Source organism: Theropithecus gelada, chromosome 12, assembly GCF_003255815.1.
Source record: "Theropithecus gelada isolate Dixy chromosome 12, Tgel_1.0, whole genome shotgun sequence".
NCBI classification, from domain to species: Eukaryota; Metazoa; Chordata; class Mammalia; order Primates; family Cercopithecidae; genus Theropithecus; species Theropithecus gelada.
Genome location: NC_037680.1, coordinates 65054781 through 65071369, shown reverse-complemented (window position 1 = coordinate 65071369; position 16589 = coordinate 65054781). Strand labels below are relative to the sequence as shown.

At 34.0% G+C, this 16589-nt stretch overlaps 1 protein-coding gene across 5 annotated transcripts in view; it reads right to left on the bottom strand.

The window, feature by feature from the left end:
- The window catches only part of GULP1 (GULP, engulfment adaptor PTB domain containing 1), a 307929-nt gene that overhangs the window by 55804 nt on the left and 235536 nt on the right, over positions 1–16589 (bottom strand). For 4 of the 5 annotated variants that reach the window (XM_025404712.1, XM_025404710.1, XM_025404713.1 and 1 more), the window contains one exon: positions 12222–12320. The exons of the other annotated variant lie outside the window; for it this stretch is intronic. In XM_025404712.1, coding sequence (XP_025260497.1) covers positions 12222–12320 — 99 coding nt within the window. The remainder of the gene's footprint in view (positions 1–12221; positions 12321–16589) is intronic. 5 annotated transcript variants of the gene reach the window in all.

Below are 16589 nucleotides of genomic sequence, written 5' to 3'. Positions count from 1 at the left end.
AAACACACTATAATTTCATCCTTAGTAATCTTATTAAATTTTATTTTATATAATTTCATGGTTACTCATACACTCTTGAACCTTTTCTGTCTAGGAAGCTCATCTTTCGAACTTCTGTAGCATTTTTCATGAAGCAGTGAATGAATGGTATACATATCCAGACTCCATATCATGAAATCAAATCTGTTCATCAGTAGAAGGCAAATACTGCAACCAGATAGATATAGTGGCAGTATATATGTACACATGCACACACAGACACACACATACATTAAATTATAAAACTTATAAAATAGCAGGTATATACATCATTAAAATAGAAATATTTATATAAAATAAATGTGTTACTAAAATTACTATTATTTAGTCAAAAGATGGGGCATTTGACACTGTTATATTCATATAGATCATCCATATTAATTATTCATTCTTCACAGTCTTCTGAAACATGTTGGAGGTAGAAAAGAAATTCAATGCTTTTGATTATGACAAATAGAAAAATCAACTATTCCCTTTTCTATTGTAGTCATAAATATATTTTCCTAAGACACATTGTAACACTAGAAATATCAATCAGAAACTCAGTTCACCAACATTATTGAGTGGGTGTTTTATAAGATTGGAGATGGAAGCAACTATAGTTTCATCTAAGGAAGGCTGGCTGAATATCCCCCAAAAAAGCTTTATTTTAAGGTTGTAACTAGAAGAGTTTCTCTAAAGGTGGCTTCAGACAACCTGTAGCACAAATACCTGGGGTGCTTGCTATAAAAATTTTCACTGTTTTAACCTCAGTTGAATCAAAACCTCAGAGATTTTGGTCAAGATAAGAATCATTGATATGAAAAACTTAAACCTCTCAGTTCAGAGTTTGATGTGTCAGCTTGCTGAGATTTGCTCTAGTACTCTGATTCAAATAACTGCTCATCAGACTGAAAATGAATATATAAAATGAGATATAAAGGCTGGGCGCGGTGGCTCACGCCTGTAATCTCAGCTCTTTGGGAGGCCGACGCGGGTGGATCACGAGGACAGGAGATCGAGACCATCCTGGCTAACACGGTGAAACCCTGTCTCTACTAAAAATACAAAAAAAATTAGCCAGGCATGGTGACAGGCGCCTGTAGTCCCAGCTACTCGGGAGGCTGAGGCAGAATGGCTTGAACCCGGGAGGTGGAGCTTGCAGTGAGCCGAGATAGCACCACTGCACTCTAGCCTAGGCAACAGAGCGAGACTCCATCAAAAAAAAAAAAGAAAAGAAAAGAAAAAAAAGAGATATACAAATGAATGCTAAGAGAACTGTCTACAGCAATGCATTCTTTCCCTGCATACAATGGTAGACCAAATGGTAAGCCAATAAAGAGTTGCCTGGTAAGTATGAAAATTAAAATGAGGAAGTATATTGTATGATCGTAATACTCACTGGCATTATTAAATAGCCTAATTTACCTGTTTAAAAGCAGAGGTAATCAATTCTAAGAAGAGGTGCTTGATTTACTTAGCTTTTAATGGTGGCATCTTTCCTTTCTTATACATAGAGCATTGATGGACAATGACCATATTTGTTTAAGACTATCTTCTTTCTGTATTTTGCCTATTAGAACAGTTTCCTTTCTTATTGACATTGTTTTGTTTTAATGACAATATAGTCAATGAAATAACAGCCCTCTGTTACACTATAGCTCCCAAATACTCACAGGAGGTCTACACCAGCTTATTAATTGTAAAAGCATGTTAATGATAAATAAAGAGAAAATATTACTGCTAAACACTATAGGAAAAAAATTCATTTCTCCATAGATGCGATAAATTATGAGTAACATGCAAAACACAACATTCACTTAGCTGGTGCTGAAATCTACATAGTCTCTCATTTACTTACCCAACCAGTATGATCATAGAAAGTGGTTATGACCAGTGGTGAATCATCCTAGTCTTTGCTTGGATTAGCAAAGGTATCTTCCTAAAACAGTCTAGGGAGATGAAACCTGTAATTTCATTATTTTTATCAGTTATTTTATTATTATTGTGATGGACCACTACGAATTTGAAATGTAGCAATAATTTTTGGTAAGACAGGATAAAGAGACCCAGGAACACAATAACCATAGTGAAAAACACTAGGCTTTCATATTAATGATATTTTATTGGAGTTGGAACAAAAAATCAGTAGATGTTTTTATCCCCAATTAATCTATCTACACTGCCTGTTTCTAGCACTCTATAATCTTCATTTGGAGGACAAGTGAGAAAAGCAGAAAAGAAAAGGACTCAGAAAGAAAGATAGAGGAGCCAATTGTTATTGAGATTGCTTTCACTTAATTTTCACTTTCCATTTTCATTCATCCAAGTGAAAAAAAAATATTCTATTCTGTATAAAGATAGTCCATGTTAGATTAATAATATATTTAAAAATATTGTCTCATAGCTGTATGTTTAACTATAAATAAATTTATTTTAGAAGTATCACATTTGTTTTTTCTAAATATCAACATATATCTAAAATGAAATGATTGATTTTTTTCTGTTTCACTTATATATATGTCCTTGAATAGTAGTTCCTAAATGCATGTCCATGAATGCCTATGAATAGGTTGTATCCGAGAACTGAGGATTGTCTCTTTCTCTCTCTCTCACTACACACACACACACACACACACACACACACACACAGAGCAATTGGCATTCTTAGGAATGTCTTGGGGACACTGGTGCTTTGTAAATCCCTTTTTTAGATTTCCTACATTTTTAATGCATTCAAGACATGGTATTTTATATATATGGGTAAATAGTCATATACTCTATATTCATATGTAACAGGGTAAATAGTCAGTTTTTCTACATTAATATGCAATATAATTGAATGTATAAAATATCTCAAGGATTTTTAAACTCCAAGATTGCTCTCCAGGTTTGGTAGGGATTAAAATAGAGATGCTTCTTTTTCCTTAAGAGTTTTAAAAACTCACTTCTGGGAATAGAATTCTAACAGGGCTCTTAAAAATTAGTTATCAGTGCTAAGTGCATACCTCAGAAATTTAGAAAGATCACTAGTTAGCAATCGAATATCACACCTAGGGGAACTAGAAGAACAAATATCAACTAACCCCAAAGCTAGCAGGAGAAATAACTAAAATCTGAGTGGAACTGAATGAAATTGATATAAAAAAATCCATAAAACAATAAACAAACCCAAAAGTTAGTTCTTTGAAAGGATCAACAAGATCACTAGACCGCGAGCTACAAGAACAAAGGCTAAAGGAGAGAAAAGTCAAAGAAGTATAATGAGAAACAACAAAGGTGGTATTACAACTGATCCCACAGAAATACAAAAGATCCTCAGAGACTATTACGAACATCTTGAAGCTCACAAACTAGAAAATCTAGAGGAAACTGATAAATTTCTAGAAATGCATAACCTCCCAACATTGAATCAGCAAGAAACTGAAATCTTGAACAGAACAATATCAAGTTCTGAAACTGAATCAGTAATAAAAAATCTGTCAACCAAACAAAGCCCCAGAGCAGATAGATTCGCAGCCAAATTCTACTATACCTACAAAAGAAGAGTTGGTACCAATTCTACTGTAACCATTCCCAAAAAACTGAGGAGAAGGAACTTCTCTCTAACTCATTCGACGAAACCAGCATAATTCAGATACCAAAACATGGCAAAGATACAGTGAAAAAAGAAAACTATAGGCCAATATTCCAGATGCACAGAGATGCAAAAATTCTCAACAGAATACTTGCAAGCTGAATTCCACAGTACATTAAAAAAATAATTCAAAACAACCAAGAAGGCTTTATTCCTGGGATGCAAGGTTGGTGCAACATATGCAAATCAATAAATACAATTCAACATAAAAACAGAATTAAGAACAAAAACTATATGATCATATAAACAGAAGTGGAAAAAGCCTTCAAAAAAATCCAGCATTCCTTCATGATAAAAATCCCTGCACAAACTAGGCACTGAAGGAACATACTTCAAAATAGTAACAGCCATCTATGACAAACCCACAGCCAACATCATACTGAACCGGCAAAAGCTGGAACATTCCCCTTGACAACTGGAACAAGACAAGGATGCCCACTCTCACCACTCCTATTCCACATAGTACTCAAAGTCCTTGCCAGAGGAATCAGGCAACAGAAAAAAAGAGAAGGCTTCAAAATAGAAAAATAATAAGTCAAACTATCCCTCTTAACTTACAATATGTAATATGATTACCTAGAAGATCCTAAAGATTCCACCAAGAGGCTCCTGCAACTGACAGTAAACAACTTCAGTAAAGTTTCAGGATATAAAATCAATGTACAGAAATCAGTAGCATTTCTGTACACCAAATAACATTAGAGCTGAGAGACAAATCAATAATGCAATCCTATTTACAACAGTCAACAACAACAAAAAAAATAAAATACCTAGTAATACATCTAACCAAAGAGGTGAAAGATTTCTACCAAGAAGAACTACAAAACACTGCGGAAAAAAAATCAAACATGACATAAACAAATGGAAAAATATTCCATGCTCATGAATTGGAAGAATTAATACTGTTAAAATGACCATATTGACCAAACAATATATAGATTCAATGCTATTCCTATCAAATGACCAATGCCATTTTTCAGGGAATTAGAATTTTAAAAATTTTAAACTGCATATGAAACCAAAAAAGAGCTTGAATAGACAGAGCAATTTTAACCAAAAAGAATAAATCTGGAGGCATCACATTACCCGACGACTGTACTATAAGGCTATAGTAACCAAAACAGCATGGTACTGGTACAAAAACAGACACATAGACCAATGGCAAAGAACAGAGAATTCAGAAATGAAGCCACAAGTCTACAGCCATCTGATCTTGGACAAAGTCAACAAAAATGAACAATGGGGAAAGGACTCCCTATTCAATAAATGGTGCTGGGATACCTAGCTATCCATATGCAGAAGAACAAAAGTGGACCCCAACCTTTTATCATATACAGAAATTAACTCAAGATGGATTAAACAATGTAGTACCTCAAACTATAAAAATCCTAGAAGAAAATAATGTCAATGCCCTTCTTGATATCAGCTTGGTAAGGAATTTTTGTCTAAGTTCCCAAAAGCAATTGCGACAAAAACAAAAGTAGACTTGTGGAACCTAATTAAAGAGCATCTGCACAGCAAAAGAAACTATCAAACAGAGTAAACAGACACCTTACAGAATGGGAGAAAATTTTCGCAAACTATGCATCCAACAAACGTCTAATACCCAGGTTCTATAGGAATTAAACAATTAAACACACAAAAAAACAAATAACCATATTAAAAATTAAGCAAAAGACATGAACAGACACTTCTCTCAAGAAGACAAACAAGCAGCCAATAAACATGAAAAAATGTTCCACATCACTTATCATCAAAGAAATTCAAATAAAAACCACAATGAGATACAATCTCACACCAATCAGAATAGCTTATTAAACAGTAGAAAACAACAGATGCTGGTGAAGCTATGAAAAAAAGAGAATGCTTATACACTATTGGTGGGAATGTAATTTAGTTCAGCCTCTATGGAGAGAAGTTTGGAGATTTTCCAAGGAACTTAAAACAGTTACCGTTTTCCAGCAACCCTGTTAATGGGTATACATACTTGACATATACCCATAAAAAGACAAATCTTTCTACCAAAAAGACACATGCACTCGCGTGTTCATTGCAGCATTATTCATAATGGCAAAGACATGGAATCAAGCAAGGTGCCCATTAACAGCAGGTTGGATAAAGAAAATGCGGTACATATATACCACAGAATACTACGCAGCCACAAAAAGAACAAACTCATGTCCTTTACAGAAAATGGATACTGCTGGAGGCCATTATCCTAAACGTATTAGTGCAGAAACAGAAAAACAAATACTGGATGTTCTCACTTATAAGTAAGAAACATTGGGTACTTGTGGACATAATGATGGCAATAGTAGACACTGGGGACTTATAAAGGGGATGGGAAAAGAGGGTGTTAAGGGTTGAAAAACTATTGGGTACTGTGCTCACTATCTGGATGATGGAATCATTCATATTCCAAACCTCAGCATGATGCAATATACCCTGGTAACAAATCTGCACATGTAACTCTTGAATCTAAAATGAAAGTTGAAATTATTAAAAACAAAATGAGCAGAAATAAGTAACAGAAAAAACAGAAATTAATTTTTAATATTAACTAGTAATTTACTATTATTAATTTAAATATTAAATATTTATTACTTTAATATTAAATAATTAAATATTACCAATTTAATCTTAAACACTAATTGAATATTAATTATTAATATCAATTTATTATTAAATATTAGTCAATAGGAAATCGAGACTTGTGGACAGGAAAGGAAAGCACTGGCATTATTGATTTTGGTAAGGCAATATAGGATAATGAAGTCAACTGGCTAATCATGTTGAGTTGAACCCCACCTCATTGATATTTTGTAAAGGAGGTTTAGGTTGGGGGAAACATGGAGATTTGATATTAAAAGCTTAAGAAACAGAATTATATAATTGATAGGTTGACATGTGATAAACTTATTGATAGAAACCTGAAAATACGATTTTCCAACAATAAAAATAGTATGTGGGAATCATCTACTTTATTACTACCTTTCCCTTTGTTTTATGTTTTTATCACTAAACAGACCTTTTTAAACTTTTATTTTAGATTCAGGGGGTGCATGTTCAGGTTTGTTACCAGGGTATACTGCATGATGCTGAGGTTTGGGGTACAAATAGTCCCAGCACTGAGGTATTAAGCATAGTATACAACAGTTTGTTTTTAAGCCCTTGTCCCCTCCCTCCTTCTCCCTCTGGTAGCCCCCAGAAACTATTGTTGCATCACTATGTCCATGAGTACCTAATATATGCACCTACTTATAAGTAAGAACATATGGTATATGGTTTTCTGTTTCTGCATTAATTCATTTAGGATAATGACCTCCAGATGCATCCATGTTGCTGCAAAAGGACATGATTTCATTCTTTACTATGGTTGCATAGTGTTCCAATGATGTATGTGTACCACATTTTCTTTATCCAATCCGCCATTGAGAGGCATCTAGGTTGATTCCATGTTTTTGCTATTGTGAAAAGTGCTGTGATGAAAATGAGAGTGTATGTCTTTTTGGTATAAAGATTTGTTTTTCTTTTGGATATATAACAAGTATATTCAACCAGCAATAGGGTTGCTGGAAAATGGTTAACTATTTTAAGTTATTTGAGAAATCTCCAACTGCTCTCCACAGCAGCTGAACTAATTTACATTTCCACCAACAGTGTATAAGCATTCCCTTTTCTTCACAACCTCACCAGCATCTGCTATTTTTTAACTTTTTAATGACAGTTATTCTGCATGGTAGTGATTGTATCTCATTGCGGTTTTGAATTTAATTTCTTTCATTAGTGATGTGGAACATTTTTTTCATGTTTGATGGCCACCTGTTTGTCTTGTTTTGAGAAGTGTCTGTTCCTGTTTCTTTTCCCCACTTTTTAATAGGGTTATTATTTTTTGCTTGTTCAGTTGTTTAAGTTCCTTATAGATTCTGGATATTAGATGTTTGTTAAATGCATAGTTTGCAATACTTTATCCCATTCTGTAGGTGTCTGTTTACTCTGTTGATAGTTTCTTTTGCTGTGCAGAGGCTCTTTAATTTAATTAGGTCCCATTTGTCAACTTTTGTTTTTGTTGCAATTGCTTTTGAGTCATCAATTCTTTCCAAAGGGCAATGACCGGAATGGAGTTTCCTAGGTTTTCTTCCAGGATTCTCATACTTTAAGGTCTTATATTTAAATATTTGATCCATCTTGAGTTAATTCTTGTATATAGTGAAAGATAAGGGTCCAGTTTCAATCTCCTCCATATGGCTAGCCAGCTATCCCAGCACCAATTATTGAATAATCATCTCCCCATTTGTTATTTTTGTTGACTTTGTCGAAAATCAGATGGCTATAGGTGTGCAGCTTTAATTTTGGGTTCTCTATTCTGTACTATTGTTGTACCACAGACTTTTTCTAAGCCCAGCTTAATTTTGGACCCTATTCACTTTAGTTTTTTCCTCACTCTACAGTATCATATGCTATTTTTTTTTAAAGTTTGGTATTTCTGTCTTTATATTTACAAATATTTAAAGTTAATGAAAAAAATTATCCTTATTCCAGGTAAATAATCAATGATCAGGAGATCAGGTATAAGGAATAACCTAATAAATCGTAAGTTATTGGTCAATTGGGTTTCATAAAGGTAGGTTTCTTCAAGTGGTCAGGAAGCCAAAGAAGAAAATCCAAACAGATATGATAGCCTAACTTGTTGATTAAGTTTTTAACAGAGCTTTTCACATATCTTTCTTTCTTTCTTTTTTTTTTATTTGAGATGGAGTCTCATACTGTCGCCTGTGCTGGAGTGCAGTGGTGCTATCTCAGCTCACTGCAACCTCCACCTCCTGGGTTCAAGCGATTCTCCTGCCTCAGCCCCCTGAGTAGCTGGGATTACAGGCACCTGCCACCACACCCATGTATTTTTTTTTTTTTTTTTAACTTTTAGTAGAGACGGGGTTTCACTGTGTTGACCAGGCTGGTCTCGAACTCCTGACCTTGTGATTCCCCTGTCTCGGCCTCCCAAAGTGCTGGGATTACAGGCATAAGCCACTGCACCCAGCCAGTTCACATATCTTTCACTGAAAGAAATAGTCTCATTTAAAAGGTCAGATGAAATCATGCAGGAAATAATAGAAAAAGTTGCAATACATACCCATATACTCTTCACCTAGCCAACTGGTAACATTGTGCCACATTTGCATTACATTTGCATTTACATTACCTGATCCAATTTTGTCTCTCTTTACACACACACATACCCTATAAACATAAGTGGTAGCCATCTTGTAGTGGTAGTTAGTGGTCGCCACCTTGTAGTGGTAGTTAGTGGTAACCATCTTGTAGTGTTTTAAGCAATTAGCATTTTATGCATTTCTAAGGACATGCCATTATTAACCTGTGAATTCTAAAACCCAAAAAATGTTTTCTCTACATAACTGCATTTAATCGTGTTTGTATTTTATAAATATTTAAACGTGATTATCAACTAACAAAAAATTTGAAACATGCCATATGTTCAATAATGGAAGAATAATTTGGTAAATTATGGTATATGAATGTGGTGAAATTATTAGAGTTTAGAATGCACCATAGGTAGATTCAAATACAAAATAACAGGAACATACGAAAATGATACATAATGTATATTATCAGCTTTATATATTTCAATGTGTGCTGTGACAAGCCCCAAACCTTCAGATAGGAAATTGAAAATAATATTAATTACACATACACAGACAAACATATACACACACTCTGAAACAGCTATCTAATTCATATGATTTAGAAAAAATCTTTCAACATAAGCATGGCCTACAAATACCCTATTCTGACTGGACATTTGCCACTATATATCCTTTTAATTGTGAAAAGAAGATGTAGGAATAGGATTTTCTTTTTCATGACATGTAAGACGACACTTCATTGCTACACTTTTGATTGAATCGTCCTTTTGTAACTTATTGCTTCCTTGGTCTATTGTTCTTTATGTAACTGCTAATTGCCTAATGAATTTATCTCATTCATACCTTGCTTTCAATTGCCTTGTTTCCCAGCAAACTACAGATATGCCAAATGCTTGAATCAACCTTCTACTATCTTTTCACCATTTCACTTTTTTTATTTCAGCCACCTTACCAGTAGTTATTTTAGGATCCCCATAACTAAAGTAAATCTTCACATCTTTGTTTGTAATTGAATATGGAGGGTGAATAATAGAGAAGATTAGACCAGATAATTGTGAGAGGACTTGAATTCATGTCTTGGGAAGTTTGACAGAATGCCATTGTTCTTTAATATGGAAAGTTGAAGGTATGCCATTGAGCTTTACTACAGATTTCCACAGTCAGAGGTTCTGATTCTGGAGGCAAATTTGGAGCCTTAGAAATTACATTTGGAAATGCCTCAGGTAATTTTTTTGTAGATATTCCATAAGCTACAATTTGAAAATGAGGCCTACTGCATTTAGCCACTAAACTATGCACAACAGCAGATCCCCTCCAACTTTAATGTGCATATGAATCACTATGTTTCTTCTTTAACTGCAAATACAGATTCTGTAGGTCTGTAGCAGAGCCTGAGATTCAACATTTCTAACAAGCACCCAATAGATGTGATTGCTGGCGGTCCACAGGCCACACTTTAAATATCCAGTTGTTGCTGGGAACTGGAATTTACATAGATGAAGGTATCAAAGATACTTGCTGGACTAGAGAAAAGTTGCAGACCTGTGGGAAACATTTTTATAATCTGTTAACAGGCCAGAAGTTCCTCTTTTGGCTTTTATATTGAATTAATTTGTCAATATGTATCTTACGGTGTTAGAAGAATGCTTTAACAATATGTATTTATAAAATAATTGGAGTTAAATATTAATTTTTCCAAATTGACTAACATAGTCTTATGAAAATTACTAAATGATAACTCTGAGGCATTGTGAATAAAGTACTGTATTTGTTTACTAAGCCTGCCATAACAAAATACCACTGACTGGGTGTCTTATCCAACAGGAATTTATTTTTTCCTAGTTCTGCAGGTTACAAGTCCAAGATCCAGGTGTCGGTAGGTTTGGTTTCTCTGGGGCCTCTCTCTTTGGCTTGAAGATTGCTGCCTTCACTCTGTGCCTTCACGTGGGCCTTACTCCGAGTATACATATCCCTGGGGTCTCTTCCTCTTTTTGTAAGGATACTAGACATGTTGGATGAGGGCCCCACCCTTAAAGTCTCATTTAACCTGAGTTACCTCTTTGAAGGCCTTATCTTCAAATATAGCCATATTAGGGGTTAGGGCATCAACGTAAGAATTCTGGAAGGAAACACTTTAGTCCAACACAAGTACCTGTTAATGAATTCGAATCCAGAACAGATTATATTTTAAAATATTTAATTTGCTTTGAAGGGTCAGAGGCCCTTAAATACAAGAAACTTAAGTTTACAGTGTGTTATGGGCTGAATTGTGTTCCCCAGAATTCACATGTTGAAGCTCTAATCCCCAGCACCTCAGAATGAGACTGTAGTTAGAGTGCTAAATTAAATAAGCATGAGGCCATTCACCTGGGGTTGTCTCTGTTTTTTGAGTTCCTAGACAACAAACTGCAACCTAACTAGTACGTAAATAAACTGAACACTAATTTGGAAGTAGAACACACAGCTAAGTTTCAGCCAATTACAGGCAGCCAGCTCATCACAACATGTCCATATAAAGTAGATGCCTTGCTGTAGCCAATCAGGTGAGTTGTCACTTTGATTCTGTGTTCAGCCTATAAAAAGCTCCATGTTCACGCTGCTGGGAAAAGCTTTCTGAACATCTTCTGGTTTCAAGTGCTGCCTGCTTCATGAATCATTATCTGTTCAAATAAACTCTGCTAAATTTAATTTGTCTAGTTTTTCTTTGAACAGGAGATAAGGCCTTTAAAAAGGTAATTAAGTTAAAATGAGGCCATGAGTATGGTTCCTAATCCAATTTGATGAGTGTCCTTATAAGAAGAGACACCAGACAAGTGTGTGCACAGGTGGATGACCATGTGAAGAGGCAGCAACAATGCAGCCCTCTGCAAGCCAAGGAGAATGGCTACAGAGGAAATCAACTCTGCTGGCATCTTGATCTTGGAACTCCAGCCTCCACAACTGTGAGAAAATATTTTCTGTTGTTTAAGTCACCCAGTTGTGGTGTTTTGCTATGGCCTTCCTAGAAAACTAATACACACTGATTACATCTACAGGAAATAAAAGTCAATGCAGAATATTTTAATAAGCAACACACAGCTTTTATCTTCTTTCATACTCAGTGAACCACACTGTATGAATCTCTTTCACATTTCATGAAAAAAAATTCCTAAATACAAGTCCAAACACTGCTGAATACGCTTAACATAAGTTATTAATATTATATCCCAAACAAGCTGAAGAAAAGATCACTTATAACGCAATTCCAAAAGTTGTTTTCACTTCTAAAAATCCTAGAGTTTCGAACTGCCATTAGCTCAGAACTAAACAGTTCAGGGTGGCAAAAATTATTAAATATTTGTTAAAGTAAGAATATAATTGCAATTAATTAAAGATTACCGCTAACATTAAAAAATAAGCCTTACCTTTGTTTTGGGTTCTAGAATTTTTACTCCATAAATTGATATTTGCAACTCCACTTTAGGAATTTTCTGGCCTTCAGATTTCTTGATATGTCTTGCAAACTACAAATGAAAAATTATTCACAAAACTGCAATTCTATTTCTATAAAGAACGAACAAAAATAAACATACATTTGGAGTTCATATTCAATTTCAGACTTTAATTAAGTGAATTTTTGCCAAGTATAAAGCATTTTATAAAGATAGTCTCAAAATATTTAAAAATCATAGCAATCAGCCATTATAATTCACATTGATTTTCAGCAATTTTTTTAAATTAAGATTTTTAATGCACTTCTTTCATGGTATTTACAAAAACATATTCATACCAGACAGCTGAGGAAACTCAAAATACTTTGTGGGAAGATGTGTAGAGATCAGTTTGTTTTTCTGTGAATCTTTTGTTGTTATTATCTTCACAGAATTAGCAGTTCATCAGCTGTTGAATATGCCCTCTTTGCCATTTCTAGATATTTACCTAGTTTGGAACACTATTCTATCCAACCACATCAATACATAAAAAGAAGCAGATTACCATGTCCAAACTGAAGCTAAGAATTGAAGTAATTATTGCAGCTGAAAGACTCAGGTATAGAACTAGACTCAGTCTAGAACTACACATATAGTGAGTATCTTGAAAGCACAAATTTTTTTCAATACTTTTGTAGTAGTATTTATTATATTTTCTCACTGAGTTACTAGGTGTATGTAAATGCTTGTTTGATTCTGTTATAAAATCAAAAAGAAAATCAGAATACTCATGTGCTTAGCAGATGGAGTCTCTGCCTCTCTCCTAGCATTGCTTAATTTAGTGGGGGAGAATTTCAGGAGCCCAGCTAAACTTGAGTATTAAACAATTAATATTCTTTTTTAAAACTTTAATTTTAAAATATAGGCACAAACACAACACACACATACATATATATACTATTTAGTATACACATAGCCCATGCAACATTTGGAACATATTTGTACTAAAAAATATTTGTCTGAAATTCAAAGTTTACTAGGCGTCTTGATTTTAATTGACAATTTAACTCTCTCCCTACATTCCTTCTCTCCTCTGCAATCACCCCCACATCCAACTTTTTCTTTTTAAGAAATGGAAAGAAAACTATTAGAAGAAATAATTTCTCACCCCTCTTCTAGTGCTTCAAAAAGTTATTTCCTAGTGTACCTTTTTCTCTCTAAGGATATAGATCATCCTAACTTGACTCAAAATTGATGACATGTAATGCAAGATAGCGTTCCAGTCCTCTTGTATGTCATAGTTACTTGCACTGTGTATTTCACTGTAATTTAGGGCAGATGTGAATACACATGGCATAGCCCCATTCTGGAGCACAGAGTGATTAAAAGTCTTTCTCTCTTTTTTGTGGCTTTGCACTGCCACAGAGAATAATACAATTAACACATATATGAATGCCTTTAAGTGTCTGCCTTCCTATCCCAGGGGGTACCATTTGTTTTATTCCATTTTGAGTGGTATAATTTTTCCCCTTGCTGTCTATCTTGCTCTATGAACTTAGGTTGCTATTTTTTGTATTCAGCAGTCTTACTGCTGCACATGATACAACTAACTTGTGCCAGATACTTTTCTTTTTTGTCTTGTATAAATTTATTTTGCTTGAGTGTAGATCTTTAAAAATTATCCCAGCTATCTCCCAAAGAATGTGGATTAATTTTGTTTATTTTCACTTCATAATCTCCTTATATCAGCATAATTAAGCAATTTGAAGGTTTTCACATAGGAAGGCTTACAAAATAAGTCATCAGCTCTCCACCTATGTGAATGCATCTGGATAAAGCAACTCTCACTATCAGCTGCAGAAGCATCCTTAGCTTGTTTCCTAAGTTCTGTTGTTTTCCAGAAACAGACAGAGCATGGCTTCTGAAGCCCCTTCCACATCCAGACTCAACCATTCCTGTGACCTCTGACAAGAACTGTGCAATCTTTAAAATTTTTTCCCACTGAAACATCTACCACAAAGCAACCACTATTATTAAACTTAACTATTGAGAAGGAAAGAAAGAATGGAAGAACTAGAGAAGGGAAGGAAGTAGGGGCTGAGGTAGAAAAACAAAGTGGAGAGGTAAGAAGGGAGTGGGGAGGAAGAAAGGAAGAGAGGGAAGAAGGAGAGAATGAAATAAAGAAAAAGAAAAAGAAGCACATTTCTAAACTAGGTTTTCTGAAACTTTTCTCTCTTCTTCATAACAGGATGAATTAACTGTGCTCAAAACAGCTTCAGATTCATGCAATCTAATCTTCTTATTTCAAAGATAAGGATAGTAAGTCCCAGATAAGCTATGTACCATGGTCATAAAATGGGTTTGTAGGAATTAGGCCTAGTAACTAGTTTTGCAGATATCCACTAAATAATCTTTTTCTTTTATACAACATATATTCTGCATTTAGAAAAGAAAATTCCCAGTTCTACCTTCATTCTTATCAATGTTTACACTGGTTATTGGCCTTGATTTTTGAAACTATGTTACACAACTCTTATGCCTAAAGTTATACTCATTCACTCTATATTTTTTTCAGTTTAATATTCTCCTTCCTGCCTCTCTTTGTTTTTTTCTAAAACTTAAGCTAACTGTATTCTATAGTTTGCATGCTTCCCTCTAAGTCCCTTTTGCTACTTACAGATTTCTTGCCTTCCTAATATTTCTAATTAACCTTAGGAAGATATGCTGATCAATCTACCTAACATTATATTCTATTTTTTCCCTAGTTACTATTTTAATGTCAAAGCTTGAACAGTCTTTTTTGTAAATTTCTTTCAATTTTTGCTTCAGTGGATTTATTTCTTGGTAGATCTAGATGGATACAGCTATCTGCCATTAAAACTTGAATATAATAATCCAATAAAAATTATTCAAAGGAAGTGATGCATAAGCATTTTGGAGAATGACTGGATACAACAAATGAATATAACCAAGACTTTGTCATCATAACGTGATGGGGAAGGATGGAGTAGTACTTGAAATAAAGTATTTGGTTAAATATATACTACTGATAAATAGAACTATTAAAGAAAATTTAAAGGGAGCACAACTGAGTTTCAATATTATCATTACATAATTTCTATCCATTTCTCAGAGGACTTTTTAAAAAGTGAAATTAAGTAAACTACTAATGGAATATAGAGTATTAGGCAATAAAATTAATTTACTAATTTGGGCCTATTATTTGAAGCTACTATTTTTCTTTGGGGTTCTCATATTTATATTTTTAATTTAAAGTATTTCTAATAACCCTGCAGGAAATGAGCTATGTTTATATATAATTAAATTAAGCTCTAAATGTTTTATTAATTACATAACTGATTGTGAAGACAAAATAGTGTTATACAACACAGAAAGAGTGAGTTCAAATGGAAAATCTACTAGGTTGAGACTTCACGAGGCTTGACAGCAATTCCCAAGGGCTACATTTTCTTGCAGTAAGTTCATGTAACTTTAACTTAGTTGTAGCAGAGTGAGGGGATTTTCACTCTAAAACTGGATTCCAGGAATGCTGCCCACTGGGTATCTCCCAGGGAAATTGATAAGCTTTGAATCTATATATCAATACTTACTTACATGTAAAAATCACAAATTGTTTATGAAATACATTGAGCCCCCAACATCTGTACTAGTTGTATTAATAAAAATATATAAATCACTATTAAAAATAAAATTTGTTCCAATAAACAGTGCTATTCAATACATAGAAGTCGAAAGGGTTTAAAATTACTACATTTCAGAAAATTTGTTTTATTTGTTGTTGTTGTTTTTGTTTATTTTTTTTGTTTGTTTCTTTTTTGAGACGAAGTTTCCCTCTTGTTGCCCAGGCTGGAGTGCAATGGCGCGATCGCAGCTCACTGCAACCTCCGCCTGCCGGGTTCGAGTGATTCTCCTGCCTCAGCCTCCCAAGTAGCCAGGATTACAGGCATGTGCCACCAAGCCCGGCTAAAACATGATCAAGAAATAGAAACTGTTGAACATGATTAGGAAATAAAGAACATATTTTGATATGGTATCTGAACTTTAAAAGGTTAATACTTACAAAAACAATTATATTTATAAAAGAAAAATTTATAAACTATAAATTCTCTAAAAAATGACAGTGTAAAAAAGTCAAAGTTTTAAAATTTTTTGAAAACTAAGCAGGCATCATTAAACACAGAAACACGAAAAATTCATATTGATAATTCTTTAATTTCTCCATCAGATTTTATTCTTAAATTTTAAATTATTGTTTAATGTCAGAAGCCATTACATTAATATTGCTGAAAAAGGAGTAAATATAAATAAAATGTTACCTTACATGGTAATATAAAATAAATA